The 26,769-nt window shown below is 42.4% G+C and overlaps 4 protein-coding genes across 4 annotated transcripts; 1 reads left to right on the forward strand and 3 right to left on the reverse strand.

The window, feature by feature from the left end:
* Positions 1-4,896: 4,896 nt before the first annotated feature.
* On the reverse strand, positions 4,897-6,190 carry LOC121760824 (60S ribosomal protein L35-like). Its single transcript, XM_042156432.1, has 3 exons — positions 6,077-6,190; positions 5,698-5,990; positions 4,897-5,064 (listed from the first exon to the last, which is right to left on the reverse strand). Exons 1-3 carry the CDS (start codon positions 6,078-6,080, stop codon positions 4,990-4,992), a joined length of 372 nt encoding a protein of 123 aa, XP_042012366.1. The 5' UTR covers positions 6,081-6,190; the 3' UTR covers positions 4,897-4,989.
* A 3,783-nt stretch (positions 6,191-9,973) lies between these two features.
* Positions 9,974-11,157, reverse strand: LOC121771114 (dirigent protein 25-like). The gene has a single exon (XM_042167906.1). The coding sequence runs from the start codon at positions 10,962-10,964 to the stop codon at positions 10,143-10,145; it is 822 nt and encodes a 273-aa protein (XP_042023840.1). The 5' UTR covers positions 10,965-11,157; the 3' UTR covers positions 9,974-10,142.
* Positions 11,158-11,530: 373 nt separating this feature from the next.
* Positions 11,531-13,162, reverse strand: LOC121762895 (pentatricopeptide repeat-containing protein At1g07740, mitochondrial-like). Its single transcript, XM_042158913.1, has one exon. The coding sequence runs from the start codon at positions 13,142-13,144 to the stop codon at positions 11,756-11,758; it is 1,389 nt and encodes a 462-aa protein (XP_042014847.1). The 5' UTR covers positions 13,145-13,162; the 3' UTR covers positions 11,531-11,755.
* Positions 13,163-16,399: 3,237 nt separating this feature from the next.
* On the forward strand, positions 16,400-17,797 carry LOC121773262. Its single transcript, XM_042170077.1, has one exon. It carries the CDS (start codon positions 16,400-16,402, stop codon positions 17,795-17,797), a length of 1,398 nt encoding a protein of 465 aa, XP_042026011.1.
* Positions 17,798-26,769: the final 8,972 nt, after the last annotated feature.

Genomic DNA, 26,769 nt, shown 5'->3' on the forward strand with positions numbered 1-26,769 from the left:
TATACTCGTCCCGTTCCACAGTAATAGAGCCATTTCATTTTGAGCACTCGTTTTGGAAAAATGATAATAAATGGTTAAAGTAGAGAAATAATAAAGTAAGATAGAGAATAGGGTAGATAATACTCTTCTCTACACTATCATCTATCTTACTTTACTATTTCTCTATTTTAACCATTTATTATTATTTTTTTCAAAATGAGTGTTCAAAATGAAATGTCTCCATTACTGTGGAACGGAGGGAGTACTTTCTTAAAACCAGACTTAAGCCATAAGAGCATCCACTATAGGAGAGAATGGGGCGGACGAAAATTTAGGGCGAGGGTGGGGCGGTCTATAATGTAGCGGACGTCCGCCCCGGTGCGGACAAGAAAAATGGGGCGAGGGTGGGGCGGTAGAGGCATCGCCTCCTACGGGGCGATCGCGGGGCGGCGGGGCGAAATGGGGCGATGGGTGGGGCGGTCTATAGTGGGGCGACGGGCTATGCACGTCCGCCCCCTTTGATTTATTTTTTTTTTATTTTTTTCAAAAATTACATATATAAATACTCCTCCTCCACCATCCATTTTTACACACTTTCACACACTTCATTTTCACACATCACTATCTACACTTTCACTCTAAAAAAATGCACGGTGGAGACAACGAATCCCCCGGATCTCACGAAATGGCGGCAATCCTTCCCAGCCGTCGGGATATGGCGGCGTACCGTCGGGATATGGTGGCGTACCGTCAGGATATGGCGGCTTTCCGTCTCAGCCATGGAGTTGGAATCAACCTCCCCCGGCATGGGCATCGAGTCCAACTCCGCCACCATCTCAGCCTTGGAGGTCTTCTCCCACCCAACCTTTAGCGAGGAATCTGAGCCGCTAGGCGTTTGGAGATTACAGACCCAACCTCGACTCGCTTAACCATCCCCGTCCGGAGACCCCTTTCCAATCCAGTCAATCTCCTTTCACCGAAGCAGATCAAGACGCACTGGATACGATGATGGATCTGCTCAGTTCCGGCATACCGGATACGCCCGTTACGACGAGAGTCGGAGGGTCCCAACGCGGCGGCGGTGGCGGTGGAGGATCGGGCAATGTCAGCGGAGCCGGCGGATCGGGCAGCGGCGTCGGCTCCGGTGGCGGTTCGCAAAGCGGCTCAGTTCAAGTCGGAAAAAAAAAGCCCATCCACTACACCAAAGCGGAGTCCGTTGCTGTGGCGAGGGCGTGGGATGCCGCCACATCAGACCCCATATTGGGCACCGATCAGACCGAGTTTAGCTTTTGGAAGAGCGTCGTGCAGGCATACAACGATTTCAAACCTCGCGACTCCCCCCCGCGTGACGGGGAACAGCTCCGCAAGAAGTGGTCTAGGATTCTGCCGGCGATCCGGCGGTTCGCGGGCATATACCAGAACAACCTGCTCCATGCGGAGAGTGGCCGCAGCGAGGCTGACGTGAAAGAACTTTCGATGGAGCAATACCGCACGCTCGGCAATCCGAAGTTCACAATGTGGGAGGAGTTTCTAGTTCTCTAGGACTGCCCAAAATTCAAGGCCATATGTGCCCAAGAGCAGAGTCCGGCGACGAAGCGGACAAGACACAACATTGCCGGGGACTACAGCAGCGGCTCGCAATCGTTCGACCTGAACGAAGAGCAATCCACAGAGCCCTCTGCTACACACTCTAGGCGCACCCGCCCTCCGGGACAACGTGCCTCTATCAGACGCGCTAGAGAAGCCGGCGGTTCCTCCCGTCGATCGTCGGCGGCTTCTGGATCGTGCGCCCCGCAGCCCGCGTCTATACCACCTTCAAGGGCCCCTTTTGCCAGCGCGGTCTTGAAGGATACCGTATATATGCAGCTGGCGCACGAATTGAATGATGCCTGCAGCAAATACGAGACGGCAACCGACCCGTACATCAAGAATATATACTCCGACCTCATACGTCAGATCCAGCGCCGTCTGCGCTTGGCTGATGAGGGTCCTGGGGCAGCGGATGCCGGCGGCAACGAGGGCGACGTTGAAGGCGATGGAGAAGGCGACGGAGATGAGGAAGAGGAATCGGACGACGCCACCGATTAGACGGTGGCGGCATTTTTATTTGTATTTTTTTTACATTCGTTGTATAATTTTACCTTTGCCAATACAACGAATATTCGGTCTCAATTACTTGTAAATATTTCAATTCAGCTGATTTAAAAACGAAACGAAAAAATTAAAATAAAAATTTGTTATAAAATTTTGGGGCTACTGAAAGTGTCCGCCTATAGTGAGGCAGTGGAGGAAAAAATTGGGGCTATAGACAAAAAAGTGGGGCTGTGGACAAAAAAAAGGGGCGGAGCGATTGAGAGCATCCTCCTATAGTGGATGCTCTAATGAGTTTTTATTGGTGGGGCGGGCTTCTTATTGGCTGGCGGCGGGAGTTATGTTCTAATTTGATTCATACTTCTCTTATCCAAAAGGATCATCCTTTACAAATTGGGGACACAGAGATTTGGAAAATAGAAGAAGGGAGAAATCAAGTCTTCTAGCATGTGGCATTTTTTGACTTTGGAGAAAACGATATCAAGAGAATAATAACAAATTAAGCAAGTTGAGATAGATGCAGTAAATTCATTAAATTCATCAGACTTTGGTTTCAGAAAAATTATTTGAGGAGTTTGTTAACTACTTCTGCGACTGCAACTTGAGGCAGTATTTATTGGGATATTTCCAAATATTATTTGTTACAATTTTTATGTCATACTATGCAATTGTAGTATAGTACTAATATTTTTATAGTGGGCCGTCAAATTCATACGATATGGAGTACTATTGACTTTTTCTAAATTTATATGAAATTTGTTTATGAAAATTAATTTGAAAATATTTTCTATGGAGGCATACATTAAATCATAATTTATGCAAATTTTCATGATCAGATTGGATATTTAAAGATGCAATAAAGGATCCAGCTTGCATAAAATTTGTTTGCGCAGTTAAAATAGTTAATTATAAAATAAAATTCCTTAAGAAATACTCCCTCTATTTTTAATTTTTTTTTCTTTTTGGTGCTACCTAAAAAGAGAAACTTCCACGGCTTCGATCTCTCATGCAATCGTGGAACCTAATGCGCGAATTTTTGCTCAAATGCACCAACGTACGATATAAATATTGCTATGCTTTAATCCAACTAATTTGAATCTAAAATGATATTTTAATAATTTAGTTATAATCGCTACTAGTGTATTTTTGTGATAAGATCCCCTTCTGGGCAATAATACATAGCAAATGCAGTTGTGGCGCAGAAAATGAAATGCTTCTACTAAAGTCCCTCTTTAAGAATCCCTACACTCCTATAGTAAATGCAGTTATGGTGCAGAAAATGAAATGTCTCTACTAAAGTTCCTCTTTTAAGAACCCCTACACTCCTATCACAATTGCTTTTGACGGGAACTAAAGTCAAAATCATAACTTCATCACTGTGGTGCTATTTCAAAACTGATATAATTAGTAGCATATAGTACCTTTTAACGAATAATAGGAGTAATTGATAATTGACATAATTGTTTTGTGCTTAACTTAAAAGCATAAGAGCATCTACAGTAGGGCGGACGTCCCGACGGATAAGTACTAGGGCATCCTAAAAACACCTTCTGTCACGTCACTAGGACAATCCACTGCACTGCCACATCATTAGTACATCCCACTACACAATAACGGACAAATACCAGGACATCCCGGCGGACAAACACAATAATAAAAATTCACAAATACGCAATTACGGAATTAAAATTTCGACACGTATACGGGTGGAGAAAGTGCAATAATAATTTTATTAAATAAAAAAAATTAAAATAGTACAATGCTAACAAAAAAAATAATTTAAACAAAGTACTCCCTCTGTATTAGAGGCGTTTCATTTTCAACGCTCATTTTGAAAAAATGATAATAAATAATTAAAATATAGAAAATATAAAATAAGAGAAAGAATAATATAGAGAAGACTCTTAACTATATTATTCTCTTTTTACTTTACTTTCTATGTACTTTAACTATTTATTATAATTTTTTCCAAAGTGAGTGCTCAAAATGAAACGCCTCTACTACAGAGGGACGGAGGGAGTATATGTTAGTATGCCTTGAATCTGTATAGTTTGCCGCTAGCCGGACGGGCCCCCTTGCCTGGGGGTCCGGGGGGCGAAGTGCCCTCTGCCCGACGGTGTTTATATTTTAGGCCTTCATTTTCAACGATCGTTGTGCATGATAATACATGCGTTAGCTAGTCGTTTGTCCGTGGTGCAAATGAAATGAAGCGCAACGAGCAGAATATATAGAGTTGAAATTAAAAAGAAAAAGAAAATCGAAAAATGCTCTCGTCGGTCCGCTTGTCCGTCGAGCACCCACAATAGCGGACGAGCCGACGGACGAGCGCATAAACCGACAGACGACCTCTCATTCGTCTGGCTCGTCCATTGGGTGCTAGCCGGTCGCAATAATTGACGAGCGCGATGAACAAGAGGCTCACCGGTCGCTCGTCCGCCGGCTCGTCCACTAGTGTGGATGCTCTAAAAGAATTAATGTCATTTTATAATTGAAGTTAAATCCAAGCTCACGAAATGATTCTACGATGCCATTAGAACCCATCCAATAAAAAGGAATTGAACAGCTGATACATTTACCACCATATCTCCAATTCCAATAACAAAAGGAAAACAAAAACAAAGAAAAAAACGATTATGACAACCAAGCGTGATGAACAATTTGTAAATAAGAAGACAAGACATTTATCCATAACAATGAAACAGATAATCCGAAGCAAGTTAACATAATCAACCAGAGTTCACTCAGCTATCAGACTATGACCTTTCTTGTATGGAAGATGATAATGCAAATGCATAAATTGGGGATTTCATGTCTCAACAACACCACTGAACAAAATGCAAATAGCAAACTTCATTGTAACAAAATATTGTCATTCCTTAAGATTGGGAAACAGAAACAAAATTGAATTAAGAGCCTAACTTAAACTTTGATAGCATACTTTCTTAGAGGGAAATACATCTCTTTCTTCTTCTGCTTTTCTGTCTTCAAAGATGCCTGGAAAAAGGACCAATATCAAGTCAGGAATATTGAAAATCAAGTAGATAATTCGACCAGGTACAAAGAAACTAGAACCCCTGAAACAACTCACACACACATAGATGAGGTAACTCAAACTTAAGAGTAATTGGTTAGAGGAGGAAACAGGTTAACAACTAAGTAGTGCTTCATCATCGCAACAGAGACAACAAAAAACAGTTACTATTACTTAAACATGTAAACAATGAAGGGATCAGACTGAGTATGGTATCAAGAATTGACATACTCTTAATTTACAGTATACTGAGACAAGTATTGATGCTATTGCCAAAACTATAAAACTTCATTAACACCATTTACAAGTCTATCGTTTATGGAGTAAAAGTTTAGTCACTATTGAAATGTGCCAAAACCAAGTCAAGTGAATTAATTATGAGCTAAGAAGAATCAATAGCTGAAAATAATTTTGTCTAAATTCTGAACACTATTGCAAGCGAAAGATTAGAGTGAAGTGGCCAAGATAAAGAGCGGTGCAGCTGCAACCATTAAACAAAAGTACTCTTAAGAAATTGCAATATAGCATCCGAATTGAACATATTCAAATAAAGAACATAAACATTCTCAATTATATATGATTAGAAGGAATGATACCTGGTGCTTGGTGAGGCGGCGGCGGATAGCGCGGGTCTTCTTAGGGCGGAGATCAAGGGGCAAGTACTTCTTGTTCTTGTAGGCTTCTCGCAGCGCGGACTTCTGCTTCTGAGAAATCACGGTCAGAACCTGCGCAATCGACAGCCTAACCACCCTGATCTTCGACAGCTTGTTCGGAGCGCCTCCGGTCACCTTCGCCACCCGCAGCAGCGCTAGCTCCGCCTTCAGATCCTTGAGCTGCGCCAGCAGCTCCACCTTGTTCTTCAGCCTCAGCTCGTGAACCTTAATCCTCGCTAAAACAGAAAACTATCAACGCATGAAAAATAAAAGATGACAAACATAAATATTTTTTAAAATTAGATGGAATTATTGTTCTTACCCATTCCTTTCTTTGTGATCTTCCTTGTGAGGGAATGGAGGGTTGTGGGAGATGAGCAGAGTGAAATGGCGCTCCTCAAAGAACCCTAATGTATTTATCTATAATGGGCTTGGGCTACGTTCCTTTATAAATGGGGCTTTTATTACAATTTCTATTGTTCACTTAAATTGAGAACAGCCCAAATGGGGCCACATCAATTGCATCTTTGTACTACACCATTATTTATGTTTTTTCTCTCAAATCATTTGATTTTCACACTCAAGAAAATGATTACTTTCAGATAATAAGATTAGACTAAAATGTCCTATTTCTATAAATCGGAAATAATTACCCATTTTTTTTAATCTTTGGGATAAAAAAAACGTGTACAAATAAATGTAATTGAATCTGGAAGAAAATAATAGAGCGGACAATATGAATAGAGGTGAGTATTGACATTAATAACTTAAATATAGTACTAATTAATTCAATCTTATTGAATTAACTAATACTTTCTCCGTCCTATAATAGAAGTCAATGTTCTTGTGGGCACGAGTTTTAAGAAAAGTAAAGAACAACGAGTTGGAAAATTTAGTAAAATATGAGACCACTTTTTTTATATTAGTTTTATAATAAAATATGAGTTAAGTGAGTTAGTGGAATGTTGGACCTACTTACTATTTATAATAAAATGTGAAATGTAACTTTTACTGTGAAATAGACCGAAACGACAAAATGTGACTCTTATTGTGGGACGGAGCTAAAGAGGGAGACTATCGTGCTCATGACCCCTTAGACCATCCACAACGCGTCTCGCGCCGGGCTCGCGTCTCGTCTCGGAGAGACGAGACCCCCGCGAGACGCATTGCAGCGGCCGTCTCGTCTCCAGCTCGCGACCGGCTCGTCGCGTAGCTCGTCTCGGAGAGACACGAGACGAGCTGTCTCGCCACGCGCCCGAGACACGTGGCACGTCCCCATGCGTGCGTGACGCCCACTCGCTGGCCCGCGAGTGGGCGTCGTCACTGATGACGCAATAATTCATTTTTTTAAAAAAAAAATCGATTTTTAATAAAAAAAAAAATTTTTTTTTTCAAACGGTAATATTACCGTTAAATATTTATTTTCATTTTTAAATTTTTAATTTTTTTACTCTATAAATAATTCTATTCCATACTCATTTCAAACACAAACACACATCTATTCCTCTCAAATCCTCTCTATCACTCCAATTTCCATCTTCAATCAACTCAAACAAATGGATCCTTTTGAGCAAATGCGTCAATTAATGGAACAATCACTCGAAGAAGATCGACGACGAGAGGCGGAGGAAGCCGCACCACCCCCACGACGCTCCCGGAAGTACATCAATCGGAACCGGGAGGAAGCCGCCGCACGGTTAGTACGCGACTACTTCTGCGATAACCCGATTTGGGGAGATACCTATTTCCGTCGCCGTTTCCGCATGCGGAAACCGCTATTTCTCCACATAGCGAATACTTTGGCGGCCAGGGAGGAGTTCTTCCGAGAAGGGTTCGACGCGGTCGGTCGTCCCAGCCACACGACGCTGCAGAAATGTACTGCAGCCATCCGGCAGCTTGCGACTGGACAAACGGCCGACATATTCGACGAATACCTGCACATCGGAGACAGTACTGGGCGCTTGTGCTTGCTCAACTTCTGCAGAGGCGTCCGGGCAGCCTTCAGTGACGAATTTCTCCGGAGGCCAACCACGGAGGATTGTCAGTTCCTCCTCAACCTGCACGAACAAGTGCACGGATTCCCCGGGATGCTTGGCAGTGTCGATTGCATGCACTGGCAATGGAAGAATTGCCCGGTGGCTTGGAGGGGTTCCTACACGAGCGGCCACAAAGGCACCCACCCAACCGTTGTACTCGAGGCCGTTGCCGACTACCGACTTTGGATCTGGCACGCGTACTTCGGGGTCCCTGGCTCGAACAACGACGTAAACGTGCTCCAACAGTCCGACCTCTTTACCGAAGTTTTGGATGGTAAAGCGCCGGCCATCAACTTCGTCGCCAACAACCGACGGTATAAAATGGGGTACTATCTCGCCGACGGCATCTACCCGAAGTGGCCGACCTTCGTGAAGACGTGCGGCAGGCCAGCGAACCCAAAGCAGGCTCTTTTTGCGCAGAAGCAGGAGGCTGCGCGCAAGGATGTGGAGAGGGCGTTCGGGGTTCTCCAAGCGCGCTTCAACATCATCAAAGCCCCGGCTCGTTCGTGGTTCATGGAGAGCATGGTCGACATCATGTATACGTGCATAATCTTGCACAACATGATTGTCCGAGACGAAGGACCCGATGCCGGAAATTGGTTCGACCCCGAATCCCCCGGAAGCTCAACTGCAAGTAGTCCGCCGCGAAGTGGAGCGCATCCATCTATACAAGAACGGTTGGCTATTCGGGCAAGGACACGCGACTCTAGCGCCCACACCCAACTCCAAGAGGATCTAATTGAGCACATTTGGGAAAACTTTGGCGGAGAATATTAAATTATGTCATTTTTATTTTTTTAGAATTTTAATTATGTCTTCGCTTTTTTAATGTTAAGTTGTAATATTGTTTTAATTTTAATAAAGTGTGTTTGTTTAAATTGAATTGGGTTTTAAAAAAAATTATAAATTAAATTGAATGAATAGTAATTAAGAGACGGTATAGAGACGGTTAAGAGACGGAGCGTTGCAGCCTCCGTCTCTTAGTTAAGAGATGGAGGAAAAAAGGACAGTGGGGCCCTCAAATAGTGCTCAAATAGTAGTTAAGAGACGGTTTAAGAGACGGTATAGAGACAGCGTTGTGGATGGCCTTATATTCACAAGTTAATAGATATAGGCTCCGAAATCTAGACGTATTACCTAACTTCTTGCTCACGGATGATTGTCATATGCTAAAAAATTTTAAATACCAAATTTTCTATACACTCAAAAGTCTTTTCATTTTTATACTCCCTCCGTCCATGAAAATTTGTCCCAATTTACCATTTCGGTCCGTCCCTGAAAATTTGTCCCACTTCAAACTTACTAAAAATGGACATATCTATTTAGTCCTCCACATTCTTGTTATTTGCACTTTGCCCCTCTCAATTACAATCGAGTGATGCATTTTGCATTCCTCATTACTCCACTGACGCCTTCACTCTACACAACCACCCACCGCCTCCTTCATCAATGCACAACCACCCACCGCCCTGCGAGGTAGAAAATCGACGCCTTCCCGACCAAGCAGTCGGGGGTAACAACGGAGGAAAAGTGGAGAAAACGCGGCGGCTGCTGTGAAACAGCAGTGACCACGCCGGAGAAAGGAACGACGGTCGCGAACACGCCGGAGGAGAGAGAGGAGCAAGAGTCGGCGCCGCTGCCTCCGAGTTTTCGACGGTAGGCCAGAGGTTGGGAAGGTCCGAGCTGGCTGGTTTGGAGAGAAAATCCGAGAGAGAGGAGGACCGGCGACAAGGGGGCCGGAATCCCCACCGTGCGTCCGCTAAGTCGCCGGGAAAAGGGGCGCCGATCGAAGAGCTAGGGTTTCGTCTGGGAAATTTTGAGGAATTGGGGAAGAAAATAAAATGTGAATTAAAGGGGGGGGTGTTGGCTGATGGGTGTTAGGGAGTATATTTAGTTTTAGGTCAAATGCATTATTCTATTTGGGTGTAAGGGAGTATATTTAATCACACCTCATTTAAACAAAATACAAGAAATGCATCCATGTGGGACCCAAACTCCACTACACTCTTTCATTTAATACAAAGTCAAACAACTTCTTAAAATCCGTGCCCGGTCAAACCGGGACGAATTTTGGGGGACGGAGGGAGTAATATATTTCAAAATTTTAAGGGCAAGTGATAATAATACTAATATGCACAAGCACATCCATACAAGTGATACAATTGATGAGAAATTAATACATGTTCTAACTCACCGGACGCAGGATATAAATCAAAGGCTAATGTACATCATGAGACTGTAATAAATAAGGTAAGAGGTGTAGTTGGGAATTAAAATTTTAGACGAGTAAGAAAATCCAATAAAATTTCAAGCAAATCACAACAATGAAAGAAAGAAAAATCGAGAAAGTAATCAGTAAGCGAGATAAACAGTGATCTGAAGCAGCGTCTCCATCCCATCGGTCTCGTGCTGGCCGCCGGGAAAGGTCTTGACGGTGGCGAACCCCTTGGCGTTGACATGCTTCCCAGTGCCGCCCATGATTGCGAGATGCGACTCCGCCACAGCTGTCCGGTGGACCCCGAAGAAGGTGATGCTGTCAGCGTATCCTCCAGCGGCGAACATGACCGTGAAGGCCATGGTCTGGCTGTTTCCGTCGACGGAGCTGTAGATGTAGAATCCCTGCGCCTTCCCGACCAGCCCCGACCCGAGCTCGTGGCCCTCCGTCACCTCGTCGTCGAACAAGGTCATCGTGCCGAACATCAGCTTCTGCAGCGTGCTGCCCGACGGGAACTGCGCGCTGTTCAGCACGGGGAACCCTGGCATTCCCCCGATGATGTTATTGTTGTTGCTGTTGCTGCCGATGTTGGAGGTGAAGCCGCTGAGGCCGGTGAGGAATGGGACGTTGTTGTTGTTGAGGATGCCGCCGTTGGCGTTGTTGGTGGGGACGCCGTTGTTCACGGGGAGGACCGCGCCGTTAGGCTTTGCGAAGGGGACCTGCCCGCCCACGGCCGGGTTCGCTACGATGCCGGTCACCGCGATTGCCGAGGGGCGGCTGCCGCCAAGTATGTCGTGCATGAAGAAGGTCAGGGGGTGCTCGTCTGGCCCTATGCCGGGAGTTGTGGCGGCGCCGGCTGCTGCAGGGACTGCGGCGACCTCCTCGTCGAGGATACGGGCGGAGGAGATCGCGAGGGCGAGAATGAGAAGGGAGATGGTGGTTTTGAGTTGAAATGCCATGATTGTGGTAACTAGTAAGGGGAATTTGATGGTGTTGTTGTGATGAGTTGTAGGAAAAGGTTGGGAATATATACATATGAATATGGAGGATTAAGTAGCAATGATAATCCTAAAGTGTTCGATTATGGAGTTGATGGGATGGATTAGGTGCATCTCTTCATTTAAGGTGGTTTGGTACTGGAGAATCGGAGATGGTGAGGCTATAGTGTACAACTAAGATTTTTTACTTTTTTCTAATTGAAAATGTAAAAAAGGTTTCTTAATTTTTCACTATGGTGGAATGGAAATCTTTCAATTTCTGTTTAAAACTGACAGTTTTCAATTGGCTTTCTTTGATTTTCTGCGGATTCTTGGTTTGAAATTGTTATACCGAAGCCAGACTAATAGATTTCGGTTTCACCATTAATATCTATTTTCAATGATACTCCATTTATCTTACAGTTGTTTCACCATTTATCATTGTTTTGGTCTCCATCCGTTTAGTTTATAATAAAATATAAATGGAATGAGTTAGCAAAACAATTTCTTATTTGTCGACCTCTTAATTCGAAAAAAGAGATATGGAGTAGTAAAAACGAAGAAACAACTACTCAATCTACCAAATACAAAGTACATTTCAAAGCCGGTTTGACTCTTCCAAGCTTTGGTATCGCCTCCTATCAAGATGAAAAGCTCTTGATGCACCCTAAATTTTCCGATCACTAACATTAGTTTGTAACACTGCATATCACAAACCAGCAGTCAAATCCCTCAACTTCCTTCATCAGACTAACACACCACTTAAAAATTAATCAAAGCGAAGCAATAAGATGAGATAAACACTCGACTGCAAATTTATCATCCTTGCATAAATCTGTAGCTAAAACCTCCCACAAATCCTGCCCCAAGCTCATCTTCCTCTTCTGCATCTCCTCCAAAACAAACCAACCTTCATCCGTTTTTCCACACCTCAACAAGCCACTACACAAACAACGAAAAGTTTCAACTCGTGGAGAATGATCGCTATGAAGCATCGCATTCAACACCTTCAAACCGCCTGCAAAATCCCCAACTCTAACGAAACCATCAATCACCATTCTATAAGTGGCAGCATTTGGTTTCAATCCCTTCACCTGCATCTCAACCAAGAGCTTATACCCCTCAGAAACATCACCTTCTTTGCACAAACAACCAATCAATATGTTATACATCACCACGTCGGGCTTAATCCGCCTCTTCTTCATCCCAAGAAGCAGCCCTTTTGCTTCATCAATCAATCCTCTTTTGCAAAGATCAGTCATCAAAACGCCGTAGTTCACAAGCTCGGCTTTGCATCCATGGTACTCCATATCGAACATCAATTTCTTCGCGTCGTTGAACCTGCCTAAAGAGCACAAGCCTTCCATCAATACAGCATATGTGACTGCATTTCCTCGCCTTCCTTTCGCCCTCATATCCTCAAACAACGTTTTCGCCTCATCCACATCACCCCTTTTGCACAAGAACCCAATTTGAGAATTGTAAGTCACAGCTGTAGGCTCCACTTCTCTCTCAAGCATTTCATCGAACACCTTCATCGCCTTCCCCCAGTCATTATTCCCCAACCACATTTTGATCATTACATTATAAGAAACCGAATTCAACCTGAATCCCATCTTCGGCCCCTTCTCGAACAACTCGGTCGCATCAGAAATCCTCCCACCGTTTACCAACACATTCAAAATCGTGTTGAACGACTGCGTCGTGCGCGCGCAGTTATACGACTTTCCCATCTCGCGGAAAACCTCGACTGCTTTGTCAATCAAATCGACCTTCCCGTAATGCCTAATCAGTCCGATAAACATAGGCTCGCCGCATCTAATGTCGTGGGTCCGTATGAAATTGAGGACGGCGTCGACATCGTGGAATCTTCTGGCGCGAGCGAGCTTGTAGACGAGAGAAGCGTAAGAAGGGTAATCGTGTTTGTAACCCATTTCGTTGAAATCGTTGAAAATGGAGAGGAATTCGTCGGGGTTTTTGCATTGTTTGAGATTGTCGAGAAACGGGATGGGTGGTCGGAGCTGATTTCTTGTGAACTTGTGTGGGCGTGGTTTTTTTGTGGGTTTGCTACGGGCGTTGCCATGGATGTGATTAGACTGTATAAATTTGTGCAACTGGTTTTGCAGTTTGAGAGGGCTGAGCTTCAATCGTGGATTTATCATTGCTCTCGTAGAATTTCATCCAAGTGAAACTACATTTTATACAAATATTAATTGTTCATTTTCTTTATTTTATTCTTTCATTACTAGTATTAGTAGTATAATAAAATTCATATATAGATTAAATAAATGAAACTGGGGAAGTTTGCCCATATACACGCAAAATATGTAAACAAATAAGTTCACACCAGGCCTGAAATGAATTGAAGGTCATTTTCATCCAAAAAATCCAAAAAAATCGGTTTTTTTAGGTTCATGTCTAATTATTTATCTTTAGTTTTATGAAGAAGAAAATACTCAAAACTTCAAATTTGTGTAGTTTTAAATAGTCATTTTTTTGCGTGGACATTGAAGTATATTAGAGTATAAGTATATCCCGGAATTGAGCCAACAGATTATGGCACCACTTTTATTGAATGTGATAAATGTTAGAAAAGGTGAAGAGTTACACAAAAGATTCAACTTCATCTCGTTTCATGGTATGGTACTACTAGATTTAGGAATTGCGTTTATTAACTGTAAAAGTAGCTAGAAGTGCACGGGCTCTATGAGGACCATTTTAACCATCTCTTTGGTCTTAGTCTTGGAATTACCATATGAATCTTCACCAACATGCAATAAATTTATGGCTCGAGCAAAACTCCTCATTTATATCCTTCGCTGCTTTTTTCACTCGCTTCCAAAACTCATCAAAAGCTTCCATCTTTGAGCACCCCTTTTCTTTCATATAACAGTCCACGCTTGTAGTTTTTGCCTCAATCAATACATAGTGACATGTTATTATTTACTTTATGAACAAAAATATATATAAGGAGTATATCTTTTAACTAGAGCTAGCTAGCTAGCTTACCCCGTGTCCAACCATGTCGTCCATTAATCTACAAATAACCGAGGAGCTCGTACAATTGGTTGCTCGCTCGTAATCCAATCAAAATCATCTTGGGTAATAGGGTCCCCCATTCCAACCAAAGAAGTTGTTGATAGCATCATGTAAGCACCCGATACGAGTGCTAATTTCATATACTCGTCCATTGTCGGAACATGCTTGCTATAACACCATTCCGCCTCTTCCATATACACCCCCGCCAACTTTATCATCTGCCAATTTCATTTGTTACTTTAATAACATATAGCTTTAATTGTGTTATATACCAAACAGGAAGAACTTATCTCAAAAGACTAGCATGTTCTTGCACTCACAATTGAATGAGACATTGTGCCCATAACACTTTATGAGTCGAGTTAATACCACTTTTCTCGCATATTGAAGGCGATATGACTGGCCTCGTTTTGCCATTTCATCTTCCATCTCCGAATAAACGCCTAAAAGAGCTTCGTAACATATCCTCATGTACGGGGGCAATTCCGCAGCGGCGCTAATATCCCATCTGAACAATATATATATTAGAAAGAAAAAAAATTCATTGGATATAATGTAATTAGAGGAAGTATACACCCACCCTCGGATAGCATGAGTGAAAAGCCGGAGTTCATCTAAAGTTCCATAAACATCATAAATGTCATCAATGATGGAAGTAAGAGCTATGACTTTGTGATAAACTCGTGGTTTAGCAAGTATTTTGGGGTGTTTAACGTGAATATTTCAGTGTTTTGTAGCATATTACTTGAGTTTGCATCCAGTATCCACTACTTTAGTATTTTGATGAGTTTGTCGAGTGTTTGGAGCTAAAACAGGTGAAAATGACTTGAAAACGAGCTTGGAGGAGGATTACAGAAGAAACGTCCGACCGGGCGTTCTTGCTTAAGAGAAACGCCCGCCCGGGCGTTTGTGCAAAGGAGGGACCGAATCCAGAGAATTCGCCCGACCGGGCACTACCCCTCGGAAGAATCGCCCGACCGGGCGATGTGAAGGAAGTATAGTTATCGACTGTTCGCCCGACCGGGCGTTTTGGAGACTTAAAATCGCTCGGCCGGGCGATGTGATCGGCGAGACTTAATTGCTATTATTTCCGCCCCGGGTATTAAAGGAGACCTAGGTTTCGACACCAGACACAATAGACACGCCCCCATGAGCAGTTTTCACATTGGAGAGCAGATTAAAGCGACAAAAAGTCCGATTCATCAACAAGGTTGAAGACGAAGACGATTTGCCCACTCAATCCACCTTTGGGAGTATCTTTATTAGTTTTCTTATGTTTAGTTCACTTTCCATGGATTTATCTTGTGAATTTGCATTGAATATGAGTAGCTAAATCCCTTGTAGAGTTTTGGTGAAGACTATAATGAACGCTTTTGATTAATTTAAGGACTTTTGATTACCTATGCTCTTGTGATTTCTTCGTTTCATTCTTGTGCTCTTTCTATTCAATTGCTTAGCTACCAATTGAGTTTGTTAACCTAGTTTTGAGTAATCGAGAGATACCTAATTAGGATTGATAAAAGAATGAACAACACCTAGATAATTTGCATTCGAGAGAAGGGATTCTAGAGTGAGGGCTTGAGCCTTTTGTTTTAAGGAGTTAATTGTGAAGTATTAGAAGGAGACTTCAATATTAATGGTTAATCAACGGGTTGGGTGCACTCGAGAGAGGGCTTAGCCTAGACTAGCGGCTTTCCTAGTAATCCTAGAGACTTCAATTGGGCAATCGAAGTTGTTGAATTGTTCACTTTGTGTTCGTTGTAGTTGGATCTAAAGCTCTACTTCTTTCTCTTATTTGAAACCTATCCTTTGTCGCGTGCTTTTAACTTGTTTATGTTTAATTGTTTTTCCTAGAATCAAACCAAACCTTTGAATCATCTAGATAGTAGTTAAAATCGGTCCGTGGTACTTGAGTTTATACATTTTGTCTCTGTGGGATACGATACCCTTGCTTGCTTTGTGCTACACTAGCCCCGTACACTTGCGGGATTTTCTTGTGTTAAAATAAGTCGAGTCAAGTTTTTGGCGCCGTTGTCGGGGACAATTTGTGTTAATTTAGCTCAATATCTTTGTGAAGATAGAGAATACTAGTTTAGACTTTATTGCTTTAATTTTTATTTTATTTTTGAGCTCTCACATTGAGTTTTCTTGTTTCAGGTTGTATGCACACACGCTCTAGGGGTCTACCTTTAGAGCCTATCGATCTTGAGATCGAAGCATCCAACAGAAGGATAAACGCTTTGAGAAGGCTAAATCTAAGGATCTGAGTCTCTTCTCCGTTCCAGAGACGATCACCTTCACCAGTTCAAGAATCACCGTCACCTACTCCGTCACCAGTTCACTCCTCTATTCAGTTTGAGCCACATTCTCCTATTCTGATGGAGAACGTAGAGGGGAATGATGTTCCACCACCTCCTCCAACGAATGCTCAGCTTCAACAACAACTCGAAGACCTGCAAAGGCAGTTAAATCTAAGGCAAAACGTGGTACCTGTCCAGAACATGTATGCCTATCATGGGGTGGCAAACCCACCCGTTGGCAACAATGTTAATGCCAACACGTTTGAACTCAGAAGAGGACTACTTCAGATGGCGGAAAACAATGCTTTTAGAGGCCGACCCACAGAGGATCCTAACAAGCACCTCACTAAATTCATCCAGATCTGCAACACGACGAAAATAAATGGAGTCACAGATGAGCAGATCAGATTAAGGGTATTCCATTTTTCTCTGGAGGATGATGCCAAGGATTGGCTGGATAGTATGGAGCCTAACTCCATTCGCACGTGGGATGCCATGGTTGAGAAGTTCTTAGAAAAATACTACCCACCGAGTGAGGCGTTGAAGAGGCAGTCTGAGATTATTTCGTTTGAGATGACTCCCCAAGAGAGTATCCGAGGAGCTTGGGAAAGATTCAAGGGGCTGATGAAGAGGTGCCCCAATCATGGGCTGAATCCGACGCATCAAGTCCTAGCATTCTATAGGGGGTGTCTGCCTGAAGCAAAGCGTGAACTGAACCTGAGCGCAGGATCATTGCTGAAGAAGGGAGAAGCAGAGGCCATGGAAGTGATTGAGAGAGTGGCATCTAATGATGAAGGCTGGAACAACGAGAGGAGCAGAGTACACAGAGTAGCCTCCGCCGCAGAGAGCAGCCATATGGACAACATGTTTAAACAGATGGAACTCCTCCACAAGAAGATAGATCTCATGGGGATGGGACCGGCTGTGCAGGAGCAGCAAGAGGGTGTAGAGGATGTTAACTACATACACCAAGGGGGAAATAGATACTATAACAACTCTCGCCCCAATCAAGGGGGTGGAGGTTACAACCATTTTGGGAACAAGGCGCATCCTAACCTATCTTATAGGAACCCCAACAATGCCCTGCAGCCACCACCGGGGTTCACCGTGTCCCAAGGAATGATCACTGAGCCGCAGAAGAAAAGTTCAGAGGACATATTGAATGCATTCATGACACAGTCACACAAGAACATGGAGCATTCCAATCAAAGGCTAGAGAAGGTTGAGAATGATATGCACAACATGGCAGTGCATATGAAAAGCTTAGAGACGCAAATGAGTAAGATTGCTCAAGCTGTGAGCAGTCAGCATACGCCAGGGCAGTTCCCGGGACAACCAAAAGTAAACCCCAAAGATTGCAAGACAATTCATTTGAGGAGCGGGAAGAGTTATGAGGGTCCTTCTATGCCAGAAATTCCACCAAAGCCTACAGTTGAGCCCGAGAGTGTACTATTGGAAGAAGTAGAAGCGGAGTAAGCGGAGGAACCTAAAACATCACTGCCCGCAGTTCAACTCGAGGTGGGCACACCAGTCAAGCCATCAGAGGTTAGAGTACCATTTCCCCAAGTGTTGCAAAAGAAGAAGAACGATGAACAGTTCTCCAGATTCCGGGACTGTTAGGGTTTTGTATAATAGAAATCACCTTTCGAGTGATTGGATACTATAAAACTCTAATGGTTATTTTCCAATAAATGCAACAGATTATTTTTGTCATAATGTTGTTATGTTTTACATTTAATGGTTGTTTATTGCATATTTAAATGTATGAGCAAACGTAACAAAGTCTAAGTCTTTGTTTTAGTAGACCGGTTGTGGGCGTCGTCCAATTTAAGGTAACACGGTCAGTTCTAAACAAAGAAAAATAAGAATTTCACAACCTAGATAGGCCTAGACTACCTATCGCGAAAGGTTGCAATGTCAGTCCGATTATTTCTAAACCTTATTGAAATAAGATGACGTTGGTGTGGTATAGCACTGAATGGATCTAACAGCAAGACGAGTCTTTATGCTTTCTACTGAAAGACGAGGTCTTGAGAATTAATTTCTTAATCAGTTTACGTTAGCATTGAGCATACGATATTGAGTATCCACTACTTTGACTTACCAAAGGTGCGGGTTTTTCGTAACCCAACGATCCACGTATATTGGGTAGTGGTGATCATTATCTAGAGGTGCTAGGATTGCTATTATGTTGAAACGTGCGCGAGGAGAGTCTCGTTTGATAACATCCACAAGAGGAGCTCGAAACGAGGTTTTATTATTCGGAACCTAGCTAGTTGGAGTTTGATTACTCTATGAATAATAAATAAGAGTTTCTTGCTAAGTCCACTCTTGGAATTCGAAATATGTTAATTAATTAAGTCTATAGCAGACATTAATTAATTAATGGATGTTTTCATCTTAAGCGCGGGAAATAAATCAAATACAATTAAAGGAAACCCGGAATACTTGTAATTTCGGATTTGGAAGGCAGTGCAATATTACTTCTGTAGTGGCTGCTCGTAATATTCCAATATAAGCTTATATTAAATTGTGGGTTCAATTTAATTAGTAAAAAGCTAATTGGGTGAGGCCTGTTCCAGATTCTTCCTTAGATCCCTGACTGGGCCCAATATGTGACTTAAATAAATAGGAGAATAAAGGAGACAGAAAACACAACAATTAATTTGTAAAATTTTCATCCCCCCCTCTTGAGAGAGTTTTCGAAAATTGTGCTCCCTCCGTGAGCTGAGTTTTGTCTTCCATTATTCGAGTCCTAGTACGTTGGTGAGATTTGCCCACACAAATATCAGCGTATAGTCCGGGACACCAGTCAGAAGATCCGAGGTCTCGTATTGAAGATCTTCACGTGGAGACGGAGCAAGCCATCATCGATTCTTGATTGAATCAACGAGGTAAATTGACTAATTCCGTAGTAAGCATGTTTTAGGAATTTTATGTACTAAAGCATGTTTTAATTCAAGTTATGAGCATGATACATGTGATAATTACGTGAATAGATTTTGTCTAAATAATCTGCTAAATAGATCAAATTCATGTGATCCTTTTTATCCGCACGCTTCCGCTGCCAGCCCCTTCAGTTGGTATCAGAGCTTGAACTGTTAGAAGCTAGGGGGAAGACTTTGAAGGATGATAGTCACCTGGGACTCGGGATCGATCGTCTCTCCCAAGACCTCAATTTGGTTGAGGTGGCCCATCATCTCGAGGACATGTTCCCTCACAGACGAGCCTTCCTTTATCTTCTTCGACATGATACTCCGAAAGGCTTGAGACTTCGCCGTTCGATTCTGAGTACCAAAAAGATTTTTGAGATTCTGCATAATCTCGGCGGCTGTTTCCATGGCTGAATGCTGATGCTTGAGTACTGAAGACATAGATGCCAACATGTAGCACTTAGCCATCTCATTCGCCTTATGCCACCGTCTGTGTGCATCTCTGACTCCTGCCGCAGCGGTAGCTGCCGACACTGGAGGTCGCGGGGTGGTGAGGATAAAGATGTACTCAGCTGCTGTGAGAACGATGTCCAAATTTTGTTTCCATTCTATGTAATTTTGGCCCTCGAGTTTATTTTCTTTGAGAATTGCGGAAAGAGGATTGAATGACATATTGACGATTTGATTTGCACTGCAAAACAGAGCATTTTACTATTGTCATAAACTTATGTAAGAAGTTTGATTAGATTAACCATAAAACTTTTCAAAATCTTACAACTGTAAAATTAAAATTTTGTACCCTCCAGAGGAAGTCAATACGCATTAAAATCTTACAATTTTACTGGTCACAACACCGGCGAATAGTCCAGAGGCCACAGAGTGGCATGGCCGCCTAATGTTGCCTAAGCAAGACCACCGAATTTAGCATTACAGAGTCTCATTTCTACAACACACTCCCATAACAATGCTTGTGTGCTGCTAACAAGATCAAGCTATCTCATAAATCCTGTGTGAACTTCTGAATCTCGCAGTTTCTTAGGATTATTGTCCCCACAGAGCAGGTGGCGATAATATTGGAAACTACATTCTAGTTCATACTATTTATATTTGAGAAGCCCGCCCTCATGAACTTGCTATTTTCTTAGGATTATTGTCCCTACAGAGCAGGTGGCGATAATATTAGAAAAAGGCTTTATAAATTGCAGACCAATTGATGGAGACCATATACAAACGTTGAGTTCGTAATTATAGCTTAGATATTTTGGGTTATGGTTTTACTTTAATTATCCTTAGCCTTGAGGCAGTTTAAGGCTTAATTAAATTCTGTTGGTATTTAATCTACTGGATAATTAAATCTTTTATTAATTGGTATCTTCCTTTAGGAAATTATTGTTCTAGAATATAATTTTTATTCATGTCTACTATAAGGTATATCTAAAATAAACAAATTATTTAATTCTTAATAAGACATGAAAAATTAAATTCAAATTAATTCCATGTTCAAGATTAGGAAGAGATATTTCATTATTTAATGTATTCATACATATCTATCCCTTTTAGGATATTAGATATATGAATATTAGGAAACTATTAAATTATTCTTATCCATATCATCTAGGAATCAAAATATTATTATTTATTTCCATAGATATAGAAAATAATAAAAATATTCCTTAAATCTAGATAAATATTAGGAAACTATTAAATTATTCTCATCTATATCATCTAGGAATAAAATAATATTATATATTTCCATAGATATAGATAATAATAAAAATATTCCTAAAATCTAAGTAAATCTTCCAAAAAGATTTTATTTCCATTAAATAATAATATTTTAATGATATCTTTTAATAAAATAATTAAATAATCATTAAAATAATCTTTCATCGTTATCTCATCGTACGAGGTTCGAACGAACGATGAACGACGAAGATCCGACGAATTCGTCGTCGAATCACGATGCATGCAGCGTCTCGGACACCGGCGCGCAGGTGGCGTGCCAGCGTCTCGGCCGCCTGGCTCGTCGGGTGTCGCAGCTTCTCGGCCAGGCGCGCACACGGCGGCACGCGCCTCTCGGCCAGCTGCTCGACGCCTGTCTCGGCGTCTCGGCTCGTCGGGTGCCGACGCTTCTCAGCCAGGCGAGCGCGCGGCGGCGCGCGCCTCTCGGCCAGCGTCTCGGCGCCCTACTCGATGGGTGCCGACGCTACTCGGCCAGGCGCGCGCGCGGTGGCGCGCGCCTCTCGGCCAGCGTCTCGGCGCTCGGCTCGACCCTCCGAGCCGTCGGGTGTCGCGAGCTCTCGGCCAGCGGCGCGCACTGTGGCGCGCCCGCTCTCGGCCAGCTCGGACCTTCCGCCTAGGGTGAACAAAAGGAATTACACTTTGGCAGAGTTGTTGACTGAACTTCAGTCGGCAGAGGACCTTATGGTCCAGGCTAAGGCGGCCATGATGACTTCGGCGCCTCGTTCCTCTGGCTTAAAGCCTAGCAAAGGAAAAAGGCAGGCACCGAACTCAGGACCGGCCAAGATAGCTAAGGGAAAGAAGAAGAAGAAGAAGAGGGCTAACAAGAAGCCCACGGGAAAGTGTTTCAAGTGTGGAGAAAAGGGGCATTGGAAGCCAGACTGTCCTAAACGGGGCGAGGCTACAGGTATGCACCAAGCTCTAGTTGTCGAGTCTTGTTTGACTTCGACATCAATTTGCACTTGGGTTATTGACACAGGAGCCACTGATCATATTTGTTTTGATCCTGACTTAATGCAGGTGACAAGACGGCTACATGATCGTGAGATCGAAGTCCAGCTGAGCAACGCTACCAAAGTGGTGGCCGTTGCAGTGGGAGACATTTATTTGCGTTTTAGTAGTGATAGATTTTTGATTTTGAAGAATGCTTTGTTGATACCTTCTTTTAGAAGAAATTTAATTTCAGTTTCTAAATTGGTTTATGATGGATATTCGATTTCTTTTAATGACAACTGCGTTATTAAGAAAGATGGTTCTTATATCTGTCGTGGTATCATGGAAAACAATCTGTACACAATCACTTCTACACAGTTTAATAATCGCAAATCAGAACTCAATACAACATCGAAAATTTCAAAGAAACGAAAAGAACCTTCAAATTCAATGAACGAAACGTACTTGTGGTACCTTAGACTTGGTCATGCCAATGAAAGGAGGATCCATTCTCTTGTTCAACAAGATCTTATCAAAGGTCTAGAGGAGGAACCTTTTCATAAGTGTGAGTCATGCTTAGAAGGCAAGATGACCAAGAGGCCTTTTAAGGCTAAGGGCAATAGGTCCAAGGAAGTACTTGAGCTCGTTCATTCCGAAGTATGTGGACCAATGTCAACTGAGGCAAGAGGTGGTTTTCGATACTTCATCACATTTATTGATGACTTCTCGAAAATTGGATATGTCTACTTGATGCGTCACAAGTCAGAGTCTTTTGACAAGTTTAAATACTTTAAGACTCTTGTGGAGAAGTATCATGGGAAGAATATCAAATGCCTACGATCTGATCGTGGAGGCGAATACCTCAGTGCCGAATTTTTGGACTACTTATCGGAAGTGGGAATTCAATCCCAACTGACTGCGCCGGGCACGCCCCAGCAGAATGGCGTGGCTGAAAGAAGGAACATGACCTTATTAAACATGGTTCGATCGATGATGAGTTATGCACGTCTGCCTATTTCATTTTGGGGACATGCCTTGCTTTCCACAAGTCACATTTTAGACAATTTACCATCAAAATCCGTACCTAAAACTCCATATGAGTTGTGGACTGGGCGTAAGCCCAATCTAGCACATCTCAAGGTTTGGGGTTGCCCGGCTCATGTATTGGAAAATGATCCAACTAAGCTAGGATCTAGGACGGAGGTATGTTTGTTTATAGGTTACCCCAAAGGAACGAAAGGTTAAGAATTCTTTAGTCTCCGAGATAAGAAAGTCATTGTGAGCACTCACGCGACATTCTTAGAGGAAGACTATGTAATGAATCATAAACCCAGCAGTGAAGTGGCTCTTGATGAGCTAACTTCAGTCACAAGTTCCATTAACCAAGAACAAGTACCAAGTGTACAAACAATTCCCGAAACTTCAACTTCTACTCAAAATATTGTAGTGCCGCGCCGCAGTAGGAGGGTCTCACATGAGCCCGACAGATACATTGGTTTGGGAGAATCTATGGATCACTCCTCGGACAGCAATGTATTAGATCCCTGGAACTTTGCGGAGGCGCAGACAGATATCGATCATTGCGAATGGGTAAAAGCAATGGATTCGGAACTACAATCTATGATAGACAAAGACGTCTACGATTTGTCCATCCTACCCGAAGGTTGTACTGCCATTGGGAGCAAGTGGATATATAAACGTAAACGTGGACCCGATGGACGAGTTAAAGTCTTCAAAGCAAGACTAGTGGCCAAGGGGTATACCCAAAAGGAAAGCATCGATTATGATGAGACCTTCTCCCCAGTGGCCATGCTCAAATCGATCCGGATACTGTTGTCTATTACAGCTTATATGGATTGGGATGTATGGCAGATGGACGTTAAGACTGCATTTCTAAACGGCAGTCTTGAGGAGACCATCTACATGGAACAACCCGAAGGATATGCCATAAAGGGCAAAGAACACATGGTTTGGAAGCTTAAGAAGGCCATTTATGGCCTCAAGCAAGCATCCAGATCGTAGAACCAATGTTTCGATCAAACTGTTTGCAAGTTTGGATTCAAAAAGTGCCCAAGTGAGAGTTGCGTGTATAAGAAAGTTGATAAGGGGAATGTGGTGTTCTTAGTTTTATATGTAGATGACATTCTTCTAATTGGAAACAATAAAAAGATGTTGTCATCAGTTCGAACATGGTTATCAAACCAGTTCGAGATGAAGGATATGGGAGACGCGGGACACATCCTCGGGATCAAGGTTCTTCGGAATCGAGAGAATAAGATGTTGTGCTTATCTCAAGAATCTTACATCGAAACAGTACTTAGTCGTTTTAGCATGCAGGACGCCAAGAAAGGTTTCTTACCTTTTAGACATGGCATCCATTTATCTCAAGAGATGTGCCCTAAAACGCCGTCTGAGATACAAGCAATGAGAAGGAATCCATATGCTTCGGCAGTTGGAAGTCTCATGTATGCTATGCTTTGTACTAGACCAGATATTTGCTTTGCTGTTGGCATGGTGGCAAGATATCAGTCGAATCCGGGCAAAGGACATTGGACTGCCGTAAAGAACATACTCAAGTACCTTAAACGGACTAAGGACCATGCTCTAGTTTACAATCCAGTCGAGCTCTGTCCTTTGGGATATACTGACTCAGACTTTCAAGCTGATCAGGACTCGAGAAAATCTACTTCAGGATATGTGTTCACCTTAGGAGATGGAGCCGTAATTTGGAAGAGTGTGAAGCAGAAATGCATCGCGGACTCGACCATGGAAGCCGAGTATGTGGCCGCATCAGAGGCTGCAAAAGAGGCTGTATGGTTCAAGAACTTCCTTATGGATTTAGGTGTGGTTTCGAATCTGCCCAAGAGCATCACTATTTATTGTGACAATTCTGGTACTGTGGCAAACTCGAAAGAACCAAGAGCTCACAAAGCGAGCAAACACATAAAGCGGAAGTATCATATCATTAGAGGTATAGTGCAGAGATGAGACATAAAAGTGGTCAAGATTGCGTCAGAGAACAACCTGGCAGATCCTTTTACAAAGGCTTTGGCGGTAAAACCGTTCGAGTGCCACGTTGAAGGGAGGGGAGTTCGACTCATTCAAGACCTCAACTCGCTTTTAGTATAAGTGGGAGAAATTTAGACGTGTGCACTACTATTTTGTATACTCGAAAGCTGTTTTGAGTATAAGTGGGAGATTGTTAGGGTTTTGTATACTAGAACACCTTTCGAGTGATTGGATACTGTAAAACTCTAATGGTTATTTTCCAATAAATGCAACAGATTATTTTTGTCATAATATTGTTATGTTTTACATTTAATGGTTGTTTATTGCATATTTAAATGTATGAGCAAACGTAACAAAGTCTAAGTCTTTGTTTTAGTAGACCGGTTGTGGGCGTCGTCCAATTTAAGGTAACACGGTCAGTTCTAAACAAAGAAAAATAAGAATTTCACAACCTAGATAGGCCTAGACTACCTATCGCGAAAGGTTGCAATGTCAGTCCGATTATTTCTAAACCTTATTGAAATAAGATGACGTTGGTGTGGTATAGCACTGAATGGATCTAACAGCAAGACGAGTCTTTATGCTATCTACTGAAAGACGAGGTCTTGAGAATTAATTTCTTAATCAATGTACGTTAGCATTGAGCATACGATATTGAGTATCCACTACTTTGACTTACCAAAGGTACGGGTTTTTCGTAACCCAACGATCCAGGTATATTGGGTAGTGGTGATCATTATCTAGAGGTGCTAGGATTGCTATTATGTTGAAACGTGCGCGAGGAGAGTCTCGTTTGATAACATCCACAAGAGGAGCTCGAAACGAGGTTTTATTATTCCGAACCTAGCTAGTTGGAGTTTGATTACTCTATGAATAATAAATAAGAGTTTCTTGCTAAGTCCACTCTTGGAATTCGAAATATGTTAATTAATTAAGTCTATAACAGACATTAATTAATTAATGGATGTTTCCATCTTAAGCGCGGGAAATAAATCAAATACAATTAAAGGAAACCCGGAATACTTGTAATTTCGGATTTGGAAGACAGTGCAATATTACTTCTGTAGTGGCTGCTCGTAATATTCCAATATAAGCTAATATTAAATTGTGGGTTCAATTTAATTAGTAAAAAGCTAATTGGGTAAGGCCTGTTCCAGATTCTTCCTTAGATCCCTGACTGGGCCCAATATGTGACTTAAATAAATAGGAGAATAAATGAGACAGAAAACACAACAATTAATTTGTAAAATTTTCATCCCCCCCTCTTGAGAGAGTTTTCGAAAATTGTGCTCCCTCCGTGAGCTGAGTTCTGTCTTTCATTATTCGATTCCTAGTACGTTGGTGAGATTTGCCCACACAAATATCAGCGTATAGTCCGGGACACCAGTCAGAAGATCCGAGGTCTTGTATTGAAGATCTTCACGTGGAGACGGAGCAAGCCATCATCGATTCTTGATTGAATCAACGAGGTAAATTGGCTAATTCCGTAGTAAGCATGTTTTAGGAATTTTATGTGCTAAAGCATGTTTTAATTCAAGTTATGAGCATGATACATGTGATAATTACGCGAATAGATTTTTTCTAAATAATATGCTAAATAGATCAAATTCATGTGATCCGTTTTGTCTGCACGCTTCCGCTGCCAGCCCCTTCAGGGACATCTTCAAGAAAGTACAGATTAACATCCCACTTATTGAGGCACTTCAGCAAATGCCTAGGTATGTTAAATTTCTCAAGGATGCGGTCTCCAAGAAGAAGAAATGGGGATAACATGAGACCGTCAATTTGACGGAAAATTGTAGTGCAATTTTGCAAAGGAAGCTTCCGGCCAAG

The sequence above is a fragment of the Salvia splendens genome, chromosome 2 (assembly GCF_004379255.2).
Source record: "Salvia splendens isolate huo1 chromosome 2, SspV2, whole genome shotgun sequence".
NCBI classification, from domain to species: Eukaryota; Viridiplantae; Streptophyta; class Magnoliopsida; order Lamiales; family Lamiaceae; genus Salvia; species Salvia splendens.

Coding starts and splice junctions, on each gene's coding strand:
- LOC121762895 (XM_042158913.1), bottom strand. CDS start 13,144: ATGATAAATCCACGATTGAAGCTCAGCCCTCTCAAACTGCAAAACCAG.
- LOC121771114 (XM_042167906.1), bottom strand. CDS start 10,964: ATGGCATTTCAACTCAAAACCACCATCTCCCTTCTCATTCTCGCCCTC.
- LOC121773262 (XM_042170077.1), top strand. CDS start 16,400: ATGGAGAACGTAGAGGGGAATGATGTTCCACCACCTCCTCCAACGAAT.
- LOC121760824 (XM_042156432.1), bottom strand. Junction 5,065..5,697: donor GCCGCCTCACCAAGCACCAG/GTATCATTCCTT, acceptor TCCTTTTTCCAG/GCATCTTTGAAGACAGAAAA.